The sequence below is a fragment of the Gossypium hirsutum genome, chromosome D02, assembly GCF_007990345.1.
Source record: "Gossypium hirsutum isolate 1008001.06 chromosome D02, Gossypium_hirsutum_v2.1, whole genome shotgun sequence".
In the NCBI taxonomy this organism is placed as follows: domain Eukaryota; kingdom Viridiplantae; phylum Streptophyta; class Magnoliopsida; order Malvales; family Malvaceae; genus Gossypium; species Gossypium hirsutum.
In genome coordinates, this window is record NC_053438.1 from 16,673,140 (window position 1) to 16,697,185 (window position 24,046).

Consider the following 24,046-nt stretch of genomic DNA (forward strand, 5'->3'; position numbering starts at 1 on the left):
TAAATATTGACAGTAGCACATTACCATGCTATGGCATCTTGCATGAAGTTACTTTGAGAAAATGTCAGAGACCCAAGTTATATGATGAAACCCTTGATCCATCTTTAACTTACGAGGTAATTTCAGTCCTTTTTCCCCTACTTTATGGATGGCAATTTGCTTGTGGGTGGAATGGTAAAGTGCAGTGCAGGTGCTTTAGATTCAAACCACAGCGTTGTTGAAAGCTAGGGTGAACATACCACCCGGGTTTGGTACTTGAATTAACTAATTATTAACCCACCCACAAGCAAAATAGGGTTGGCTGAAGGACAATGATCTATTTATGGACTCTTTAATGGTTAGCCTAGCTGTTGCGAACTGAAAGCTAAAAAAGGCTCTCAAATAGCAGAAAAAACATAATTTACACCAATGAAATTCTCGTTTTCTTGGTAAAACAAAATGTAATTTAATAATTGAACCAAAAAAAAAAACCAGAATGCAGTTTTACTAAAAGAGGAAGAAGTTCCAGGAAGATTTAATGAATCTTCCATTTTGAGCAACCAAAAGCCCAGTTTTGTTTTTTTTACTTCATGTAGGGAGATGAAGTCATTGGTTTATAGGTGTCAAGTCGCCATTCGCTTTCCTTGTACTTCCCGTAACCATTGTGTTATTGGAGCCTTTCCCTTTTGATCTATAAAATTACACCAAAAAGAAAGGCCGTGACGGACGAAATCTTCAAAAACTTCCCAAGTCTCTTCTTCTTTTACGGCCTCATTCAACGGCTTTAACCACCAAAGTGATGAAAATGAATATTATGCCCTCCTTCTCAGACCGTAAACACTGACGGAGTCCCCGAGGAGAGGCTCTCCTCCCTCAAAAGCAGGCCTACTGAGTACTCGAGACTCCCGAAGTCGGCTTCGATGGGGCTTCAACTTCAAGAGCCATTTTCAACCTCTTGACCACTGTTGTGGGAGCCGGGATCATGGTGCTCCCAGCCACCGTCAATCAGTTGGACCTAATCCCGAGTCTATTCGTAATCATATTCGTCTATTTGCTAACGGGATCATCCATCGATAAGATACTCAGGTTCAGTCGAGCCTCCAAGTCGGCCACATATTCAGGCGTTGCCGCCGACGCTTTCGGTGGGACCGACCGTAACATCTTCAGGTTTGCATTGTCATCAACAACTTGGGCATGCTCGTGGTTTACATGATCATCATAGGTAAGTTTGAACTCCCCCCTCCCCCAAAAAAAAAAGAATTAAGCTTCGTGGAACGACTAGTTGCCCTTCGATCACCTCTGAATTTGATTTGATTGCAGGTGATGTGTTGTCGGGGACATGGGAGGATGGGTTCCACCACAAGGGAGTTATGGAAGAATGGTTCGGTGAACACTGGTGGACAACGCGTTCGGCTTTGCTCATGTTCACCACGCTCTTCGTTTTCGCACCTCTCATTTCATTCAAACGCATTGGTAACTAACTCACGCCTCAAAAATTCTAAATTGCCGCTATACTCCTTTCTTACTTTTATTGAAATGCTTGCTGTTTTTCGTGATTTTAGATTCATTGAGATACACCTCGGCATTGTCAGTTGGTTTCGCGATTGTATTTGTGGCAATAACAGCGGGAGTTACCATTGTTAAGTTGATGGAAGGGAAAATCGAAATGCATCGTTTAATGCCGAAACTTGAAAACCAGGCATCGTTTTGGAAGCTTTTCACCACTGTTCCTGTTCTAGTCACTGCTTATATATGCCACCATAACGGTGAGTCATCACAGATTGATTCCTTCTACACTTCTAAGTCTTTATTATCATAATTTGGGTTTGTTTAGTTGTTGGTTCAAGTAAATTATCTTCCAATTTGTACCAAATTAGTTGCATCTTTGAGTTGATTGAATGCTTTAACGGTAAGAGATGCTTAATGTACCTGTTGATACCTAAAACTCTGCGAAGAACAAATTATCCATTTATGGTTCAACATAGGGGTGTTCATTCGGTTAACCGACCGGTTAATCGACCCGAAATTACTATAACCGAATTAACGGACCTTTCAAAAATTTTAACCGTTAACCGAACCGATTTTTTTAAAAAAAAATTAACCGAACCGAAATTTTTTTGGTTAATAAGGTCGGTTAACCGAATTAACCGAAAATTATGTATTTTTTATTTTTGGTTAAAAATTACCCGAATTACCGAAAAATACCCTAATTACTCGAATTTTTTTTATTTTTTATTTTTAAAATTTAAAAAATTTATAAATTATTAAAGTAAATTGGGTTTTAGACTTTAGTAAATTAGGTTGTCTTTTAGTTTTAGTTTTATTGGATTGGGTAATTGGGTAAACTTTAGTTTTAGTTTTATTGGGTTGGGTAATTAAGTTTGGGCTGGGTTGGATAATTTTATTTATTAATTTTTTCGGTTAACCGACCGGTTTCGAACCGAATTAACCGTTAACCGAAAAATCATAAAAAAATTAACCGACCCCCGACCGAAAAAATTCGGTTAACCGATCGATTAACCGAATTCGGTCGGTTAACCGAATTTTTTCGGTTTTACCCGAATTATGCACACCCCTAGCCTGATCTTCATTGTTAATATGAACTTCAACGTTCTTTAAATCATTTAAAAGAGTAATGAATTGATTAATGTGATCTCTAAGAAGCCCACATTCGTTCATGCGAAACGTAAATAGATGTTGTTTCAACACTAAACAGTTAGCCAGAGACTTAGTTGCATAAAGAGTTTCTAACATTTTCCACAAAGTAGATAAGGTATTATCCATCAATACCTCTTGCAATACCGTATTCGCAAGGCACAACTGGATTGCAAACAAGGCGTTTTCATTAAGCTCTTCCCATTCTGTTTGATTTAGAATCTCAGGCTTTTTCCCAGTAACAACCTTTTTTCAAGCCAGTGTGAACTAGAATTGCCATCATCCGAACTTGCCACTGATTGAAATTTGTCTCACAATCGAACTTCTCAATTTCAAACCTTGTTGCTGTCATTTGTGAACGGGCCGATCTATGAAAATTGAACTAGCTCTAATACCACTTGTTAGGATCGACTCAATTAAGTAACAAGTAACAAAAAATAGCGGAATAAATTGAGAAATTGAACACACAAATTTAATGTAGAAAAACCCTCCAAAGAGAATAAAAAATCACGGGCAAAGATAATTTTACTATAATGGAAAAAGAATGAAGAGTACAAAAGATGGAGATAAAAAAAATAAACCACGAAGAATCCGAAAATAAAGACCCTCAAAACATAAACACAAAATTCTCTAAATGTATTATGAGTTCTAATCTCTAATGGGTGTATTTTCTAAGATTGTAAAAGAACATATTTATAGGCTAAATTAGTAAGTCAAATAAACTATGCTAATAAATGTTAAATATATTATACTAATAAATACTAAATCTTCTAGAAAGAAAATATATTTTGTTTAACTTGACTTGCAAGCAATCTCTTAAAATTTGGGTCACACAACTCTAACAATTTGTCAAGTTCTCCAAACTCCTAAGTCCATTCAAACTCTCACTCTAATTAGGAGAAGCAAATCGCCAGCCTTGCTTCTACTTCTACTCAAACAAGGGGTCTTATTTCCAATAGCTTCTCACTTTAATTGCTTTTATTTTTTTAAATTTTTTTTTATCTTGAATATTTACATCAATTCTCACACTCTATTTGTTATTTTTCGACTTGAGCGTACCTAGTTTGCTGCCCAAGACATAAGGATTTGGTTTAGAGCCTCCCGGATCAAAACAAGTCCTCTAAAACTCGCAATAACTTCAAATTTACTTGAGGGTTTATGGAAGTTGCCCTCTTCATCAATAAAGATAAGGAAAAATAAATAAAAAATAAAAAATTGTCAACAATAAAATTTATGCACATATAAGTTGTGGTTTTTCATGTAGGCACAACTTGTACCACAAGTCGTTATGTACTAATAGAAAAATTCTTATCATTTAAATAATTTCTGTAAAATTTTAAGATTATATATAATTTTTCCTTCATATACATCTAGTATATTTTTATCCATAAATTATTCAATTTTAAAAACTTTATTGTAACAAATTTTATAAAAAAAAAACCAATTTTAAACTTTAAAATATAATGACTTAATTGTTGATTAATTAGCTATATTTTAATTAAATTAAATTGTTTTATTTTTAACATACCAAAATAGAGAAAAATTATTAATTTGAAATTTAAAGAAATAAATTAAAATTCCATATTTAAATTTATTAAATTTGAAGTATACTAATACCATATAAAATCTATTTTTAAATATTAATAAGTTGAAGTTTAAATAAAATAATACAATTACATAACTTTGTTACTTTTTAAAATTTAAAAGGTATAAACATCAGTTCAGTTAAAATTAATTTCACACTTACGTAAAAAATATATGCATATTTTAAAAAATGCACTATACTTCAACATGAACATTTAGTTTATAATTTGAAACATTGGATATCAATTTCTTTTATTACTTTATGCACAATAATTTTCAAAATAGTATAAATATAATTTCTTATTTTTATAAACCAAAAATATTGTTATAATATTCAAGTATAAAATCAAACAAATAATATGAAAATCTATACTTATATAAATAAATATAAACACCTGTCCATTTTCTTTTCCTTTGACAACATATGGGTCCATCTCAATTTTAAATTTTAATTTGATTCCTATAGTTTAGAGTTGTTTATGGTCGGGATGGGCCCTAACAAAAATTTAGACCTGATTAATAAGCTCGATCTAAAATGGTTTTAAATTTTTACTCAAGCCCGACCTGGATCGTCCATATTAAAATATTTTATTTTATTTTTTTATATAAATTCTTTTAAAAAATATAATACATCAAATAGACTAAAAAAATTAAAATAAATATTTCCCAAAAAATTGAAATAAATTAGAAAAAATTTATAACACTAAGATAGATGCAACTTAATAGGCGAATGCCTCTAAAATAGTATCAAAATTAACAATAAAACAAAAGTTATACAATATCCAAATAATAACAACAAAATAGTAGCAACATAATAGTGAAATGACAACAAAACAACATAATTATTTTTTTTACAAATTCAGGCTAGGCCTAAGCCAAAAAACCTTACCCGAGGCTTAGCTTGTTTTTTAAACGAGCCTTATATTTTTGCCCATTTTTCAGGTCTATATTTTTGCCTAAACCCTCCTACTTTTTAGGTAGATATTCGAGGCGGGCCACAATCTACTATATTTTGCTCAAATTTGAGATTTAATCTATATACTTTAATTTTGACATAATTTGACACTTTAACTTTTATAATGTCATTAGCTAGTCTAAATTATTTATTTTAATTAGAATGATGATGTAAATTTTTAAGAACTTTAGCACTGTTAAATTGAGGTCCCTTTTATATATATATTGTTATATGAATACCAAACGAGTTTTTTTTTTTAATTTCAAAATGCTTTGCCAGTAAATTCAACAAAAAAATTTTAATAGTGTTAATAAATAGACTTAAATTTTTAATTTTGAAAAGTAAAAAAAGTAGAGAAAATAAATCCGGATAAAAATCCAAATAAAAATACAACTACTTTTAAGCAAATTGTAACTTTAACTTCTCAAAAAAGAAAAAAAAAATACAGTAACCCATGCAAGGGTAAGAATTTAGTTTGATTACATAATGAGAAACACGTTCAATTAAATTTAGATGATGAATAATCAATCAATAGAAATTTCCTATTTGTTACCCACCTAAAGGACCAAGAACTAACAGCTAAATCACCTTGAATTTCATCGAAAAGGTCATATCAAACCTCATGACATGCTGGAAAACTCACTTTATTCCCAGCAAGCTCATATAAAACAGATCCCCTATTTGTCAAGTTAGCTTTGAGGGTAAACCGCATGAATGGAACCCAGATCGTCTCCTTGCCCATTAGCTCTGGTTTCCAACCGTGCACTGCACCTGGAACACTGGATATATATAAACGGACACCTCAATAGAATCAGGTTATAACTCCTTTGTCAACTGTTAAAATGCCATAAATGTCACTTGTCACAGCCACTGTGCTTGTTGAGACGGCAAGAAAGATCATCATCCATGATATTAGTCTATCTTTCTTTGTTGCAATTCCATTGGTGTCCCTGCATAAAGAACCCAGTAGCTAATCTTCAATACTAGTTTTAATGTATGCTGCTCTCTGTTATAAACATATATAGTACTACACCATCTAACAAGGGGTTGCATGAAAGTTCATTTGACACTGAATTCAACAAAACATCTATTACTTTACCTAAGGGTGATGGCAGCTGGAAAGATAGAACCAACACAAGCTGCAGCGGTTGCATCAGTGAACTGGAAGGCATCCCAGATGCTAGGAATAAAGTTGGCTCCCATAAAGATAAAACCCATAAGAGCTACTGTCATTGAGAAGAACCTCTTTTCGGAAAAGGCAATAGGAATGGCATAGGGAAATAGAAGACCATCTACGTTGAGACGAAGGGAGGAAAACACAATTGGGAAAACAAGCATCAAGTGAAGCCCGTAGCTCACTCTGATCAAATCATCGAGCAACGAGCTATACGGAATTCCAAGATCACCATCAAAATTGGCAAGCACATCATCCAAAATATGATTTCCGAACAGAACTACTCCGAAGAAGCTGGTGGCAATGTAGAGAGAAGAGCAAAACATGAGGGACTTCCTAACAATTAACTTCATCTGTGTAGGGTCTCTCAGTTCATTCGCTATTGGGAATACTGCACAGGTGTATCCAAGACAAAAGGAAAAAGATAAAAACAAAAGGCTTGATCAATTGTCATATAAACAAGCATATTTTAAAATTTTAACAATCTTTGCCATGTAAGGAGGAGAGTTGTTGGAATACTTATTTCAGAGAAAAAATTTGTTACAATAGCGCATCATATTTGTAATTCTATGTAATGTTGAACTAGGGGAGTGCATAATTCGGGTAAAATCGAAAAAATTCGGTTAACTGACCGAATTCAGTTAATCGGTCGGTTAACCGAATTTTTTCAGTCGGGGGTCGGTTAATTTTTTTATGATTTTTCGGTTAACGGTTAATTCGGTTCGAAACCGGTCGGTTAACCGAAAAAATTAATAAATAAAATTATCCAACCCAGCCCAAACTTAATTACCCAACCCAATTACCCAACCCAATAAAACTAAAACTAAAGTTTACCCAATTACCCAATTCAATAAAACTAAAACTAAAAGACAACCCAATTTACTAAAGTCTAAAACCCAATTTACTTTAATAATTTATAAATTTTTTAAATTTTAAAAATAAAAAATAAAAAAATTCGGGTAATTCGGGTATTTTTCGGTAATTCGGTTAATTCGGTTAATTCGGGTAATTCGGGTAATTTTTAACCAAAAATAAAAAATACATAATTTTCGGTTAATTCGGTTAACCGACCTTATTAACCGAAAAAATTTCGGTTCGGTTAATTTTTTTTAAAAAAATCGGTTCGGTTAACGGTTAAAATTTTTGAAAGGTCGGTTAATTCGGTTATAGTAATTTCGGGTCGGTTAATCGAATGAACACCCCTAGATCAGACTATGTTATTATTGTGCTCTTTACCTCCTTCATACAAGTCTTTTAAGGAGACCCTGATTTATGGCAGAGACAAACTCTCATTCGAAGATGTGAAAGGTCATTTGTTGAGTAGAGATAAACTTGACAATGAGTTTGGTTTGGATAGCAAGGCAGATAGGCAAGCTTCTGTTTTGGTAGCATCAAAGAAACGAGACAAAAGGTGTCGCTATTGTAAAAAGTTAGGTTACGTCAAAGCAGATTGTTATAAACTGCGAAATAAAAGAGCTGCTGAGAGTAACGAGGAAGATGTAGCTGGTGCTAATATAGGACATAAATGTAATTTTTTCAAAAAGGAGTTGATGATGAGAAAAGATGGAGCGATGGCAGTCGAAGATACAAGGAATGCCTGGTGATGAAAAACTATATAATTTTTTATTTTTCATTTATTTTTTAAAAATAGAACCATGGGAACCTTAGCTAGCAATTTTGTTTTATTGCCCATCTCTTTATATATTTGTTTAATAATTATTTATCATATGATTGTGATATATATGTATGAGATGATCCACAATTGATCTATTAAAGATAAGAAGTGTGGTAATGAGAAAATACACGTAGGGGTGAGCAAAACTCGATTCGACTCGAAAAAATCGAAAAAAATTCGAATTTCGAGTTAAACGAATCGAGTTATTCGAGTTAATCGAGTTATTCGAATCAACTCGAATTTTTTTTCAAATTTCGAGTTCGAATCGAGTTGAGTTTTCGAATTCGAATAACTCGAATAATTCGAATAATTCGAATATCAAACTATAATATTTTACATTTTTACCCCAAACTCCCAAACTTTTTTACTTTTACCTCAAAACTTTTACTCCTTCCCACTTTTCCCCTAAAACTTTTACTCTCCTCCCCTCCCAACCCCCCAATCTACCCAAAATCCATTTCCCACCAAAATTTTACTCTCCCATTTACTTTTTCTCAAAATTTTACTCCCAAAAATCCTCAAAACCTTTTATTTTCCCCCAAAATTTTTACTCCCTCCTACTTTTCATCTAAAACTTTTATTCCCTTCTCATCTCACCTCCCATCTACCCCAAACCCTCCCCCCTCAAAATTTTTTTTAATATTTTCCCTCCAAAATTTTACTCCCCCTATTTATTTTCCCTCAAACTTTTATTCCTCAAAACTTTTTATTTTCCCCCTAAACTTTTACTTCTCACCCTGTACTCACAAATAAAAAATCAAAATTATCCAAAAAAATCACTAAACATAAATAGTAATAATTTTATTTATATCTACTATTTATATTATTAAATTAAATTTCACATTTTATATTATTTATATTATTGAATTGTTTAGTCATATTGAATATTTATATTAAAATTGAATTATTAATTATGCCATAAAATATTCGTGTTAAAATTTTATATTGGTATCAATTTCACATTTTATTTTTAAAATAACTTTTATTAAAAAATCATATTTTTACATTTAATATTTTTTAATTCCAAAATACATAGTGACAAGAATCTAAAGATAATTGAAACAACTAAGCAAGCAAAGAAGCTAACCAATATATAAAAAATTAATAAATAAATTATGAGGCGATGAAAGTTAATAAAAAATTTGATTAAGGCGGACAAATTTTATTACGATGGGTGACAGTGGTTACAAGGATCTAAAATTATTTTTTTAAAATTTAACTCGAACAAATACATTCGATTCGATTCGATTCGAATTCCATCTCACTCGACTCGATTCGAGAAAACTTCAAATAAAGTTAGGATGATAAAATGAGATTCGAAAACTCGATTAATTCAAAAATTTTTGATTCGATTTGATCGAATGCTCACCCCTAAATACATGTGTTGTATTGTTCCATTCACTTCTTAGGTTATTTGGTAACTGTGAGAAGTGTGGTAATGAGATGGTGCATGTCTATAATTTGGTTTAGCAAGGAAAGGCTTAGTTTTTAAGTGGTCAAATATGATTTACCTCCCTTTTTTGGGAACCTACCTCCTACATGGTTCACATTCACTTTTTCAATTTTTCCCTTAAAAGAAAAACTGTAGAGAATCAAAATTTTTTGATTGACTCTTGTGAATAATTGAATGTGAATATTATAAAATTGCTATAGCATGTCATACATACATGAGATAAACATGTCATATAGTTTAGGAAAGAATACCACATGTACTTGTCATGCATATATTAATCATTCATGATTGAAATCAAAAATTAAAAACCTTGCATGTTTTTAAAATATTGAGTGGAAGAAGGTTCCTAAATAAGACCTGCAACCTCCATCAATAGTCTCTTGTGATGGCATGGCAAGTGCACTACCCCACTGTAGGATTTCTATGTGGATTTCATTGAGAAGATTTCCTAAAAGTAAGAAGAACTCTCTTGTGATCAAATGATAATTAGACTATCCCTTGTGGTAGGTATTATCATGTAATAGGTCAAGAAATTCTGTCTTTAAAAGAGGACAACTAGTCAAAGCATGCTACTCGATGAGATTGTCCCATGATGACTCATTTGTGGTGCATGATGCGATAGGTGTTGAGTTGATGGTTATACACTCAATATCTTCTAGTTAAGTAACTTCCCATGAAGCTCTACTTGAGTCAAAATGATGGTCATACTAGTACATGTGAGCCTAAGGAATTAGGTTCATGTACTAATTGGATGGAAATCAATGTTCTTATTAGTTGATCATGATCACCCCAAGGTGTCTTGATTCAATGGGTGTGGGAGTTACCGTTGCAACAGTTTATAGATATTTTCAAGGTTTAATGTAAGTTGCATGCATCATCTTAATGCATATCGTAATATTGCAAAACATCTTCAAAAATTTTTTTAATACAAATATATTAATATATGAATGTTTTATTTTCAGTTCAAAAAAGTCACCAACACCCTTATTGAACATACTTACTGAAAACAAATTGAATGGAAATAACTATAAGGAAAGGAAAAGGAACCTAATAATTGTCCTCAGTTGTGAAGAACTTAAAACAATTCTTGATAATAAATGTTCACCGACTACTTAAACTGAGGCTAGAAAATGCTGGGAAGAATCTGATGAAATAGCTTATTGCTATATGCTGGCAATCGTGACCAGTACTCTGTATAAGCAACTAGAGAGTTGTAAGAATGTTAAAGCGATTCTACATAAGCTAGAAGATATGTTCAGAAGTCAAGCTGCCTTAGTCCTACAATCTAACATAACTAGCTTGATGCATGCCCAGCAAACATCCGGTACTCCAGTCAAATACCATATGATTACTCTTATGGACCACTTTGTCAAGGCTGCGGACAATGAGGCAAATCTAAACCAGAACACTCAAATTGAAATGGCGTTCAAAAGTTTGTCAAAAGATTTTGTTGGTTTTCGGGCCGCATATAACCTTGGTAACAAAAACCTAACACTTACACAACTTATGAAAGAGTTACAATCTTATGAGTTGATGTTGAACGACGGTCAATCGGTCCGAGGAGTAGAAGCGAATATAGTTGTCACTTTTTCCTCAAAAAGGAAGAAAAAACGTGTTAAGAAAGGCAAGGCTAATGCCTTTAGGCCACCACAAGTGGAAAAGAAGATAATAAAAAAGCCTAATGACTTATCTAAGTCTAAATGCTTCTTTTGTAAAAAGAAAGGGCACTTCAAGGCAAACTGTAAAGAGTAGAATGAATACCTAGCTACCAAAGGCAAAGGTATGGAACTCTTGAGATAGAAGCTTGTTTAGTGGAAGATTCAATAGACCACTGGGTCATTGATTCGAGAGCCACTAATCATGTTTGTGTTTCTCTATAGAGGTTTGATGAGACAAAATATCTTAAAGATAAGAGCTTATCGTTACGAACTGAGAACGAGACAAGTGTGGTAGCTGAAGCAGTAAGATATGTACATGTTTATTTTGATAATTTTAGGAAGATTATTTTAAGAGACGTTTTCTATGTACCAAGTTTTAAAAGAAACTTAATTTCTGTTGCATGTTTATATAAAGACGACTTGATCGTGACTTTTAATAGTGGAATTACAATATTTAGAACTCACAATCTTATATGTAATGGATGGATGTCAAATAATCTCTATTTTATCAAACCAAATATGTACACACTGCTTGAGACTGAAATATCAAAAAAATACTTAAAACTTCTCACCCTAATGAGGCATACCTTTGGCATTTGAGACTTGGTCATATTAATCGAGAAAGAATCATTAGACTTGTGAAAAACGTCATCTTAAGTTCACTTAAAGAAGTTGATCTTTCACAATGTGAATCTTGCTTTGAAGGTAAAATGACTAAGCGATCTTTTAATGCAAAAGGAACGAGGGCCAAAAAACCCCTAGAATTTATGCACATTGATGTATGTGGCTCCATGAGCATTAGTGTAAGAGGTGATTACGAGTATTATGTAACCTTTATTAGTGACTATTCCAGATATGGGAATGTATACCTAATGAACTGGAAGAGTGAAACCTTTGATAAATTCAAAGAGTTTCATGCGAAAGTGGAGAAACAACTAGGTTTACCTATGAAGGCACTTCGATAAGATCAAGGTGGGAATATTTATCTAATGAGTTCTTAAGGTACCTCATAGATAATAAGATTTTATCTCAGTTAACTATGTTGGGCACTCCACAACAAAATGGTGTGGCGGAGAAAAGAAATTGAACATTGTTAGACATGGTACGTTCGATGTTAAGTTATTTGAAGCTGCCAATCTCTTTATGAGATATAAAGTACAAACGACTTGCTATATTTTGAATGGTGTGCCAACTAAGGTAGCATCGAAAATCCCATACAAATTGTGGCATGGTAGGAAGCTGAATCTTAATCATTTTAGGATTTGGTGATGCCCGGCTCACGTATTAGATAAAGATGCGAGGAAGTTAGACTTACGGGAAAAATTATGCATGTTTGTAAGATATCCAAATAGAACAAATGATGGTTTATTTTATAACTCAAAAGTGCAAGCTGAGTGTCAACTCATGCTACTTTCCTTGGAAAATGTTACATGAATAACTTCAAACCTCGGAGTAAAGAGGTACTCAAGGAGTTTTCGGGAAATATACAAAACCCTGCAAAAACAATTGATGTGGTGCATGGGTGGCAAACCAAGCTAAGCCTTTGTGGTGAATTATCTTAAGAGTCATTGTGTCGAATTATCTTAATAGCCTGGCATATTATCCAGAAAGCCTATGTGACGTATTACCTGGAAGAGCCTTTGTGGCGTATTATTTAGAAAGTCTGTAAAATGAATTCTATATCGCTTAAGTGGCGAGTTGTTAGTCCGCTTTTATGGTGAGAACTGGGTATGCCTTTGAGGCATTTTCTGAAGGTGGCCTCAACAGATTACTCGACTGATGAATCTATCATAGTAACTCATTAGGTTAGAAAGAGAGCTTAGCATATAAGTAATTATGGGTGGTGTAAGTGTCCGCCAAATCTGGAAGTTTTTCCCTTTTGTATCTGAATTTATTTGAACTTCCATTGAGTGATCTAAAATATTACCTCCATCGAACCAAATTCGTTATTTGGATCGATGCGAAGATAAAGCATGACTGGTATTCAAACAGCCACTAAAGCCAGTATATGAATCCACCGAGAGTAGTGTCTATAGGTATAATAGTCTCAGAAACGTATCCAATTTCTTTCTTTAAGCAATTACAAAATAGTATCCGTTATAAGGTAGGAAGTCTGTAATCCACCAATCGAGTGAAACATGTACAAGAAGTCGAGTTAGAGGTTGGCGTATAGTTATCCGTTAAGAATAAAAAAAGTATCTTCCAAAATCTGAAAGGAAGTTCAAATTTCTTAAGTCGAGGAACTCAACATCATCGCTTAAAGGTAAAACTGGTCGAGACTCATTAAATTCACTAGGAATGCGTCAAAGTGATTAGGAATCTCTTTCTAAAATTTTATATTGTTAAAATTTAAATTAAAGAATCCTAAATCCTTTTTCCAAAGTATTTTTAGGTGAATTTATGATTTTAAGAACAAAGATATTGGTACCTCATTTATAGTATTGAAACCTATGCAAGATTGCTAATCACTTTTAGCTCCAAAGTATTCATTTATTGAAACTTTGAAAGACATGTACCGAAACCTCATGCCTATTGCAATATAAATTTTTATTATATATTTAATTTATTTTTAAAAAAAAATTAATCATTTCTCAAAATATACCAATACTAACTACACTTTATCTTTCCATTGTTAACTAAATCTACTCCTAATCATATTCTTTTTAACATATACTTCATAATAAAATTCTCTTCACTATAATGAATTTAATCTTATTAAGGACCTGTTTAGTAGTGCTTAAAAAAATATTTCTAGCTCCAAAAGCACTTTTAGAAGAAAAGTTGTGCTAAACAAGCTGTTTTTGGCTAAAATTTTTGGCTTTTCAAAAGTGCTTTTCAGAAGTGCTTTTCAAAAGCACTTTTGAAAATGAGAAGCTAAAATTTTTAGCTTTTCCTCTCCTAAAAGCACTTTTGGTATTTAATTATTTTTTCACCCCTCCAATAACATAGTACTTTTCCTTTTTTTCTTAGTGCTTTATTACAAATGTGTTAAAATCATTAATTAAAATTAAAAAAATTAAAATAGTAATTACAAAGATTTAATGGTTATATTTAAATATTTAAAAAATAATTTACATATTCTAATTAAATTTTATAAATAATTAATATTTATTGCTTAAAAATATTTAAAATTTATATTTCATATATTAAAATATTAACAACAAGTTATAATATATATTTTTTATATTCTTACTAAAATATAATAATATTAACTAATTTAAATATTATTTAAATACATATTTGTTACTTGATAATAACATATCTAAAATGAACATTTTATTTATCAAAAGTACTTTTTGATAGCAATGCTAAACACTCAAATTTTAAACCAAACTTTTCAAAAGCACTTCTCCATAGCACTTTTCAAAAGCATTGCCAAACTAGCCCTAATTCAAGTTTCAATTCTTTTATTTTTACTTAATTATTTTAGTTTAATACACTTAATTCGATAAAATTTTCAAATATTACATTTAAACACTCATGTAATTAATTTGCTCATTTCCAATCCTAGATTTTTCCAAATTTACTAAACAACCCCTAGAATTCTAGTTTTGCAATTTTTATGATTTAGTCCCCAAAGTCCCAAATTTACACTATTTTACAATTCAGTCCTTAGAAATCATTTTTTTTATTTTCAGTTCAACCTTAAATCCCCGTTTACACAGCTTTGAAAAACAGTCTCTCTCTCTCTCTCTCTCTCTCTCTCTTCAAAATTTCGAGATTTTATAATTTAACCATCTTATCAAATTTTCCACAAAGTAGTCCCTGATTTTAGAACTATTAAACTTTCATATTCTATTTTTTAGAATTGTAAATTCTCAAACCATATCAATTAGTTCTAAAACCCATGTTTTGAAATCAACCTTTCAATTTTCATATTTCATAATCATATAATTTAGTACTACGTCAACTTTTTAGATTTTAGTACTCAACCTTTAGAATTCGAAATTTTAAAAATTTTACAATTTGGTCCTTACTTCAAATTTTATCAAATAAATCACTTGACAAATTATTTTTCAATTTACTCATCCAAATAGTATTCAAAATAGATGTTTACCACATTCAACATGGTAAATACACAATTCCATCATTCAAAATAATTAATTTCAAATTAAAATATTCTTAGTAAAAACACCCTCACTTTCTTACTTTCAATTATTCACTTCAAATCATCCACCAAATTATTTGTAAAACCATTCACCATTCACTTCATACATAAATATAATACTTCCATCACTTTGAACATAAAAGATAATTATATATGCTTAATTCTTACAGTTTCACATCAAATTATATAATCAAATAAATATAACATAATAATTTAAAAAACTTACCTTAATTTCTCCACCTACCCATACTCTCTCCCACTTCCAACATCCATCTTCAAGCTTTTTTTCCTCATCAAATATGAACTCTAACTAGCTTCACAAGAAACTTATCTTGCCATGGCGTTGTTCTCTTGTTTTTACAAAAAATCTATGGAAGAATTTTTGAAGTTTGACTTGAAAGGGTTGAAAAAAGTTAGACAAGGACCTAAATGAAAGAAAAGGAAAGTTTAGCTAGATATGAGAAACAAGGTAGAGAGGATAAACTGATGATGGATGATATCTTTTTTTCCTTTTTTTCTTTTCTACATCTTTCTACACAAATATTTTATTAACTTTGTATTTTAAATTAATAGTAATATTTAACTAAAAAAAATCAAATTATCATCATGCCAAACATGTGAACCAGATTGCATTTCAATTTCATCCAACTGCTCATGTACTCTCTTGGTGAAATTGCTCTTTAAGTCCATCTCTTTTTCCTATATATCTAATCCGATCATTTTTTATTTTTTATTTTCACACTTTTGCCCAACACTTCTCACACCTTTACAATTTGGTCAATACCTTAATTTAATTTCTCTAAACCCAAAAGCCTTTTTAATTTCTTATAATCTCCAACTACATTCTCCACTAATATTAAAAATTCTATTTTATTTAATTCAAAAATTCTAACACGAGTAAGATCCATGCTAACACTGTTCTTATCTCGGGGTGTTGGGGATGTTACACTTAAACTTTTCTATTTTATTTAATTTAGTCCATACCATTATTTTCCAATTCCGCCTATCAATTTTTTTTTCATAACACATTCAGAAAATCTTCTATTTATTTGTGACTCCACCTTTTCTTCTTTAGGTCTATTATCACTTTTAGTCCTCTAACTTTCACCAAATTCCAAATTATTATATTTTACTTACTTTTTTTTGTCAAACCAAATTTCAATATACTCAATCTATTTTCTTGATAAATTTACCATGTATGTTACTGGAACAATACCATTTGTTATACCGAAAATTTTAAGGGTATTACACAACCATAACTTGAGCTCTTAAGCTTGAAATAATGTGAATCAAATTGTGTTTCGAAGCTAAGAGATAGTTCTTTCATTGGTCAACGGATATCTCGACTAAGAAATGTCTAGTACCTATCCAAAAGTGCATCTTAAATTGACTGATTTTCCAGAGTTGAAAATTGGTAGCTTCAATGAATTGAATTTAATAAATTTCTCCCCATTCGTACATGTTGAATTGACCATTGGCACTCAATAAAAGTTTTGTTTGCATCCAAAATTCTCAATTTTGAACTAAGATTTCCAAAAATCAAAATCTTGATTTTCTTTAAGCTCAATGTTGTCTCTTTGAAGCTTATTAAATTTGTTTGTCATGAACTCTAGTATAATCAAGTTCATCTTTACTCGAATCTGTCTCGATCTTGGGCTATAGACTACTTTTGACGAACTTTTCTATTTTGGTTATTATATGAATAATTGAAAATTAATATAAATGGTGATTGCTAAGCACTCTCTCAAGTTTAGGTTAAACAAATGCTCTTTGAAGCATGCTAAGCCAATATGAGGTGATTGGAATTGGGATAAACACAAATCTCTCAAGTGAAGAACAAATTAAGCATATTGTTTAACACAGGTTTTGGTTGGAAAAGAAGAATATATTTTAAGTCATAAGGCTTTAGAATGTTAATACCTCATCTTCAAATCCCACCTTGAGTTTTTAAAATTATTTCAACTTAAATTTCACTATCAATATTTTAATTATATTTATTGGAATAATTATAAGTATGTAAATTTAATCTTGTTGAAAAAATTTTAAGATTATAGTTATACTTGAAACATAAAAAAATTTATCAAATTCAATAATAGGAAAAAAGAGAGCAAGCAAGCAGGCCCTGAATTTATGTATTGCCACCATTCTCATTTTATTTTAGTCAGACTTTGAATCAGACAAAAAGAAGTAAGGATGTATCCCAAGTAACACCGTCCGCGTCTTTCATCAATTTCTCATTCTGACTTCTCCCTCCTTTCCTTAGGTCTGAGGATATTTTTGACATTTAATTACTTTTCATCCAACATGTATTTATACCCTCTGATTTCCCTCGTATCTATATCTCACGGTGGGTAAGGTGGGACGGATGCAAAATTTTAGATCCAAGCATAAAATTTTTATCAAAAATTTAATTTAGATTAAAAATATTAGATTTGAGTTGGACTCGATTAGTTGGTATTAATTTTTAAATTTAAAAAATATAATACATTAAAAAAGTTATACTTAAATAGCACTAAGTTAATTGTAACTTAACAAATAAATGCTTATAAAATAGAAATACAATTAACAATAAAATAAGGTTATATAATATCCAAACAATAATAACAAAATGATAGTAATATAATAATGAAATTATAACAAAACAATAACAATAAAAAGGTTTAGATTGATTCAGACTGGAAACCAAAAAAATCATATACCAAGCTAATACGAAAAATGATAGATATTAAGGGCAAGTTTGGATGAGCGATGCGTTTAATATAAAAACAGCAATAGTAATAAGATTAAATACTATAATAATATTAAAAGAGGAGACAAAAAAAAATTAAAATATACTTTCTCTAAGGTATTAAATTCTAAAAACTTTGATTTGGTTAGACATTAAAAAGAAGGTTGAAAACTAAATGTATGCGAATTTATTTATTTGATCAATTATCGTAATAAAAAATTGTTTTTCATTTGAGCAACTTGATATTTTATCATGTTTTGAACGAGACTGTGGAACACGCTCTGAAATGGAGCGTGAACGGTGGTGCATTCTAACCAAACAAAAACCAAAACCATAAGATATCCCAAATAGAAGATTCGAAATTCCAATGAAGGGTATTTTCCAATTTACTAGTTACTGCAGTAAAAATAGGAAACTTGTTCGTATCCTCAAAAACAAAATGGGATTTACCCATTATTCATTAACCCTTTCAATTCTCCTCCTCTCATACACGAAAGGAACAACAAACAATAAAATTTTACCTCTCTTCGTTTTGACCGCACTGTAAAATTCATCCCATCAAATTTATTGCTGAGAGTTATCAAAAATTTAAATCAGAAGGTGAAAAGGAAAAACAACTACGAGAACAACAAAATCTGTCATTGTCGCAACAACACTTTTCTCTGTAAAATTATGAACATAATCTCTGTATAAATCTGTCATTAGTAATGGCATCTCCTTTACCAAGCTGTAATTGAATGTGAAAGAGCTTAGAAGCTCCTCTTTGAAAACCAAAGCTTTTTTCTTTTTTTAATTTCTTTTCTTGTTGGTATAAGTTTGGGTCGCCATTGCCATGATTTAGAGAGAGACCACGCTTGTTTATTTGCTTTCTTCTTCTTCCATTGTCATCTGATAATATTATTGAATTTTTAGCCTTTTTTGCGTCTACATTTCGGAGTTTTAAAGAAGCAAACAATGGTGCCGTGGTGGGCGAAGGGCAGCCACAAAGGAACCTCGGTGGTTGTGAAAATGGAAAACCCCAACTGCTCGATGGTCGAGCTCGAAGCTCCATCGGAAGAAGATTTCCTCATCGGCAGCACCCCGACCGGTTCGCGAGAAAAATTACGTGGCAAAAACGCCAAGCAACTCACTTGGGTTCTCCTGTTAAAAGCGCACCGTGCTGCCGGTTGCTTAACCTCCATTACCTCCACATTCCTAAGTTTCGGCTCAACCGTCCGTCGCCGAGTCGCCTCCGGAAGAACCGACGACAATGACATCGAAACCGACGAAAACAAAGCCGTTAAAACCGGTTTCTATAACTGCATCAAAGTGTTCCTTTGGCTATCCTTATTATTATTCTGTTTCGAGGTTGCTGCGTATTTCAAAGGCTGGCATTTTGGTGCCCCAAATCTTCAATTACAATATATTCTCTCGGTGCCGCTTGGTTTCAAAGATTTGTTCGATTGGTTATACACTCATTGGGTTTTGATTCGGGTGGGTTATCTGGCCCCTCCTCTTCAGTTCCTCGCTAATGTCTGCATTGTTCTCTTCCTTATCCAAAGCATGGATAGGTTAATTCTTTGTTTGGGTTGTTTTTGGATCCGATTAAAAAAGATCAAGCCAATCCCCAAGCACGAAGCTGTTGCAGATCTTGAATCTGGGGAAGACTCTTTCTTCCCTATGGTTCTCATTCAGATCCCTATGTGTAATGAAAAAGAGGTAAAAACTAGAAACCCAAAGATAAATTTTTTCTTTCATCATTTTAAAAGGAACCCTTTTTTTTTTTTAAATGATGGTTTAAATATTTGTTTTTGCAGGTTTACCAACAATCCATAGCTGCAGTGTGCAGTTTGGACTGGCCAAAGTCGAGAATTTTGATTCAAGTTTTGGATGATTCCGATGATCCAATGACTCAGCTACTTATTAAAGAGGAAGTGCATAAATGGCAACAAGAAGGTGCCCACATTGTGTATCGGCACCGTGTACTTAGAGATGGCTATAAAGCTGGTAATCTTAAGTCTGCCATGAGTTGTAGTTATGTTAAAGACTATGAATTTGTTGCCATTTTCGATGCGGATTTCCAGCCCTCCCCTGATTTCCTCAAAGAACTGTCCCCCATTTTAAGGTAACTAAATTAACTGCCTTTTGATTTAAATTGGGTGCAATTTTGAGAATCGAAGCACTATTTAGTATGTTTAGGATTAGTTGAAGTGAAATCTTATTTTTGGTTTTATGGTTATTAGGATACTGAGGATTTAGGGTTGGTTCAGACAAGGTGGTCGTTTGTGAATAAGGATGAGAATTTGCTAACAAGATTGCAAAACATAAATTTGTCATTCCATTTTGAGGTAGAACAGCAAGTGAATGGTGTTTTCATTAATTTCTTTGGATTCAATGGGACTGCTGGGGTTTGGAGGATTAAGGCTTTGGAGGAGTCGGGTGGTTGGTTGGAGAGGACTACAGTTGAGGACATGGATATTGCAGTCCGTGCTCATCTTCGCGGATGGAAGTTCATCTTCCTCAATGATGTTGAGGTATAGTTCTAGTTTGATACGTTATACTGATAGTTACTTTCTTGATCGGTAGTTGATGTTTTTAGTCTTTATTATTTGTTCAGTGTCGGTGTGAACTTCCTGAGTCTTATGAAGCTTATAGAAAACAACAGCACAGATGGCACTCTGGACCGATGCAGTTGTTCCGCCTCTGTTTGCCGGATATTATCCGTGCTAAGGTGAATACATATTTGAATTGGTCTTTGCTTAAAATTGTGATGATGAACTTTGTTCTTATTCGGTATTTTTATTGATGCAGATTAGTGTGTGGAAGAAATTCAGTATGATCTTTCTCTTCTTTCTGCTTAGGAAACTGATCCTACCGTTTTACTCTTTCACTCTTTTCTGCATAATTCTCCCAATGACTATGTTCGTTCCGGAGGCCGAGCTTCCAGCATGGGTTGTTTGTTACATCCCTGCTATAATGTCATTCCTCAACATCCTTCCTGCTCCAAAATCATTCCCCTTCATTGTTCCCTACCTTCTTTTCGAGAACACCATGTCCGTGACCAAGTTCAATGCCATGGTCTCTGGTCTTTTCCAACTTGGTAGTTCATATGAGTGGGTTGTTACAAAAAAATTCGGTCGATCATCCGAGAATGATCTTGTCTCCTTGGTTGAGAAAGGACCAAAACATCAGCGTGTGGGATCCGAACCCAATCTCGACAAGATCCAAGCAGATCTTAAGCAAGAACAAAAGGCTAGGAAAACTAAGCATAATAGGATATACACTAAGGAGTTAGCTCTGGCATTCCTTCTTCTAACAGCTTCAGCTAGGAGCCTCCTATCCGTACAGGGTATCCATTTCTATTTCTTGCTATTTCAAGGGGTATCGTTCCTTCTGGTCGGTCTAGACTTGATTGGTGAGCAGGTAATATGAGGATCAGAGTAGCGACTTTGTAGGAAAATGTGGATCACGTGAATGCAACCGACACATTCCAAAACGAAACTTTTGCAGTTCGGTGTCCGACCTGAATAGGCGAAGAAATATAGTTACATGGACAGAAGAATAACATGAATTTTGACATAGGGCACATGTAAAATTGGTGATAAATCTTCAGTACATGTAAGGTTTTGTTACCCTACTTTTAGATTCTTTTGCTTTTATGGCAAATTCTTTTGTAAGAAAGGAAGTTGAAACATGAAACAGGAATTTAGGTACAAATTAAGGGCAAGGTAGAAAATTGATTCCTTTTCCTTTAGTCACTAATTTTCATGAGGATGGTACTTTGAGCTGATGTTAATTGAAGTAAATGTTTAACTAGTTCGGCTGTTGTTTTATTCACATCCAGCTATAGTGATTTTTATCCAATCTAACCCTTTTGCTTCACCAAATCCAGGAACCATTATAGTCCTTATTTGGTAAGAAAAACAGGGTGTTAAAGAAATTAACCTTTTTATTCATTTCTCAAGAGGTGTACATGTATGTATGCATGTGTTGTACGTAGAGGGTTACAGTAGTTGGAAAGTACGTAGTTGGGGGATAGCACATGGGGGTGATGCTTGAGTGGTGGGGTCGTATCCCATCCCTAGAGGAATTTATTGTAGCAGCTGGACCACACTAGGATATCAATCCAACTCCTTTCTAGCCTCTTAGTTAGCGGTACTCGACATTTAGAAATAAAAAAGGGGGTGGGGTGGGGTGGGGTGGGGGGGGGGAGGGTTATGTTTTGAATTTTTGCAAGAAAAAAAAGTTTAGTTGGAGAATGTTTTTACATTCTCAAATGGAGAGAGGAGAGGGCACTTAAATTCTATGAAAATTGGACTCCATGGTCCAGCAGGAATGAAGTGTGGGGATAGGATTAATTCCGTTAAATATAAATGGTTGATCAATCTGCATCCCAAGTTCATGAGTAAACTAACTTTTATACCAGCAAATCAGTCCCTCGGCTAAATGTTTGTTTTGTGTTTTGATGTTTATAAATTATTCTATTTGATTCTGGTAAAAAAAGTTTTAGTAATAAAATTTTTTTAAAAAATTCAATGTAAACCCTTTTAAAAGTTAGAAATTACTTTTAAAAAATCTTCAACTTTATAAACACAATTTATAAATTTTAAAATTATGAGCTTTTTATTAAATTATAATTTCGACTAATAAAAAAGTAAGGATAATTATTTTTTCAAAATCTTATAATTATTAGATGTTAATGGGTTTTATTTTTAATAAAAAAAAATATAATTTTAAATTTTTCATAACTTTTTTTAATAATTTTTAAAATTTAAAAGGGTTGAATTGATTTTTTTTTAAAATTTACTAAGATTTTATTTATCCTTCAGCTTTATTAATTTAAAAAATTTTTATTTTACTTTCAAAAAGTTTATGATTTTAATTGGATGAATGTGTAAAGGTTGAGGGATAAATTTGTTATTATATATTATATATAAACATCAAAATTTAAAGAAAGACTATTTTGCTTACTCATCTAAGGTATAAGAGGTAATTTGCTCATTTTTTCGATAGAAGAACAAAAATGCAATCAATGTATAATATATGAGATTTTGTGGTAATTTTATCTCATATATTATACATTTATAATTTTTTCTTTAATTTTATGGAGTAGGCTATATGTTACAAAGTTAAATTGTAACGTAATCATTTAATATTATTTTTTATATTATTTATATATTTTTTTAATTTTTAAATAAAAAATAAATGTGTTTTAGTATGTTGAAAATAATAATAATAATAACATAAAAGTCGTTTTTATGTAGAAGAATCAAACATAGAATTTTCAAAAAGAATGAAAAAGTAGATAGAGAAGAGAAAAGATAGGTAAAGTAGGTACATCAGCTTCCGACTGCTTATCTCTGAAACTTTAAAATATAAATCTCTCTTTCTGAGTTCCATTTTTTGTTTTATTATTAGTATTTACATAATTTATATATTCACTAAATCGACCACAAAAATATTATTTTTTAATCAAAATACCACCCATTTTAATTTTTCTCACCTGAGAGTGTATCATCATCTTACTTTTTTTTTCAAAAATAACCTATCGATTGAATTTTATTTTTAAAAAATAATTAATATTGTTTTTAACCCCAATCATTCCTATATTTAAATTTACTAAAATCAATTGGGTTAAATATTTTATTAATCATTTTTCTACGTATTTATTTAAATGCAGGTGCCTCGTAAAATATGTCTCATTTAAAAATGAGTGTCATTTGTATTGATTTGAACGAAGTGGTAATTAAATTTTTATCAGATATTCGTTTGATACGAATTCTACTTTTATAATATCGTATAAAAAATAGATGCCATTTTGACGAATAAAACCAAAATCTTCAACATATATAATACACAATATATAAGTTTGTTATTTGATACACTAGCATTATATTCTTTTATATGGGGTTGCTTGGAATTGAACCTAAAGTCTTATACCTATAACATTATACACTTGTCATTAAGTTCAGAAATTATTGACAGCAATATATTTTTTAATTACACAAAATAATTAAAAAATTGACACGCATCATTTTCCTTTATATATTTATATATTTTTATTTTTTTTAACACCTTATAATCATACGTTTTTCTCT

At 31.8% G+C, this 24,046-nt stretch overlaps 1 protein-coding gene, 1 long non-coding RNA gene and 2 pseudogenes across 2 annotated transcripts; 2 read left to right on the forward strand and 2 right to left on the reverse strand.

Annotated features, from left to right (window-relative positions):
- Positions 1-14: 14 nt before the first annotated feature.
- Positions 15-1,892, forward strand: LOC121214644 (amino acid transporter AVT6A-like; annotated as a pseudogene).
- A 3,642-nt stretch (positions 1,893-5,534) lies between these two features.
- LOC107908345 (amino acid transporter AVT6B) lies at positions 5,535-6,911 on the reverse strand. Its single transcript, XM_016835533.2, has 2 exons — positions 6,273-6,911; positions 5,535-6,123 (listed from the first exon to the last, which is right to left on the reverse strand). The coding sequence occupies exons 1-2, from the start codon at positions 6,698-6,700 to the stop codon at positions 5,985-5,987; spliced, it is 567 nt and encodes a 188-aa protein (XP_016691022.1). The 5' UTR covers positions 6,701-6,911; the 3' UTR covers positions 5,535-5,984.
- Positions 6,912-18,562: 11,651 nt separating this feature from the next.
- On the forward strand, positions 18,563-21,764 carry LOC107910326 (probable xyloglucan glycosyltransferase 12; annotated as a pseudogene).
- Positions 21,383-22,376, reverse strand: LOC121214645 (uncharacterized). The gene is made up of 2 exons (XR_005910240.1): positions 21,894-22,376; positions 21,383-21,471 (listed from the first exon to the last, which is right to left on the reverse strand). It is a non-coding gene; the product is annotated as an uncharacterized lncRNA (long non-coding RNA).
- Between the last annotated feature and the right edge of the window lie 1,670 nt (positions 22,377-24,046).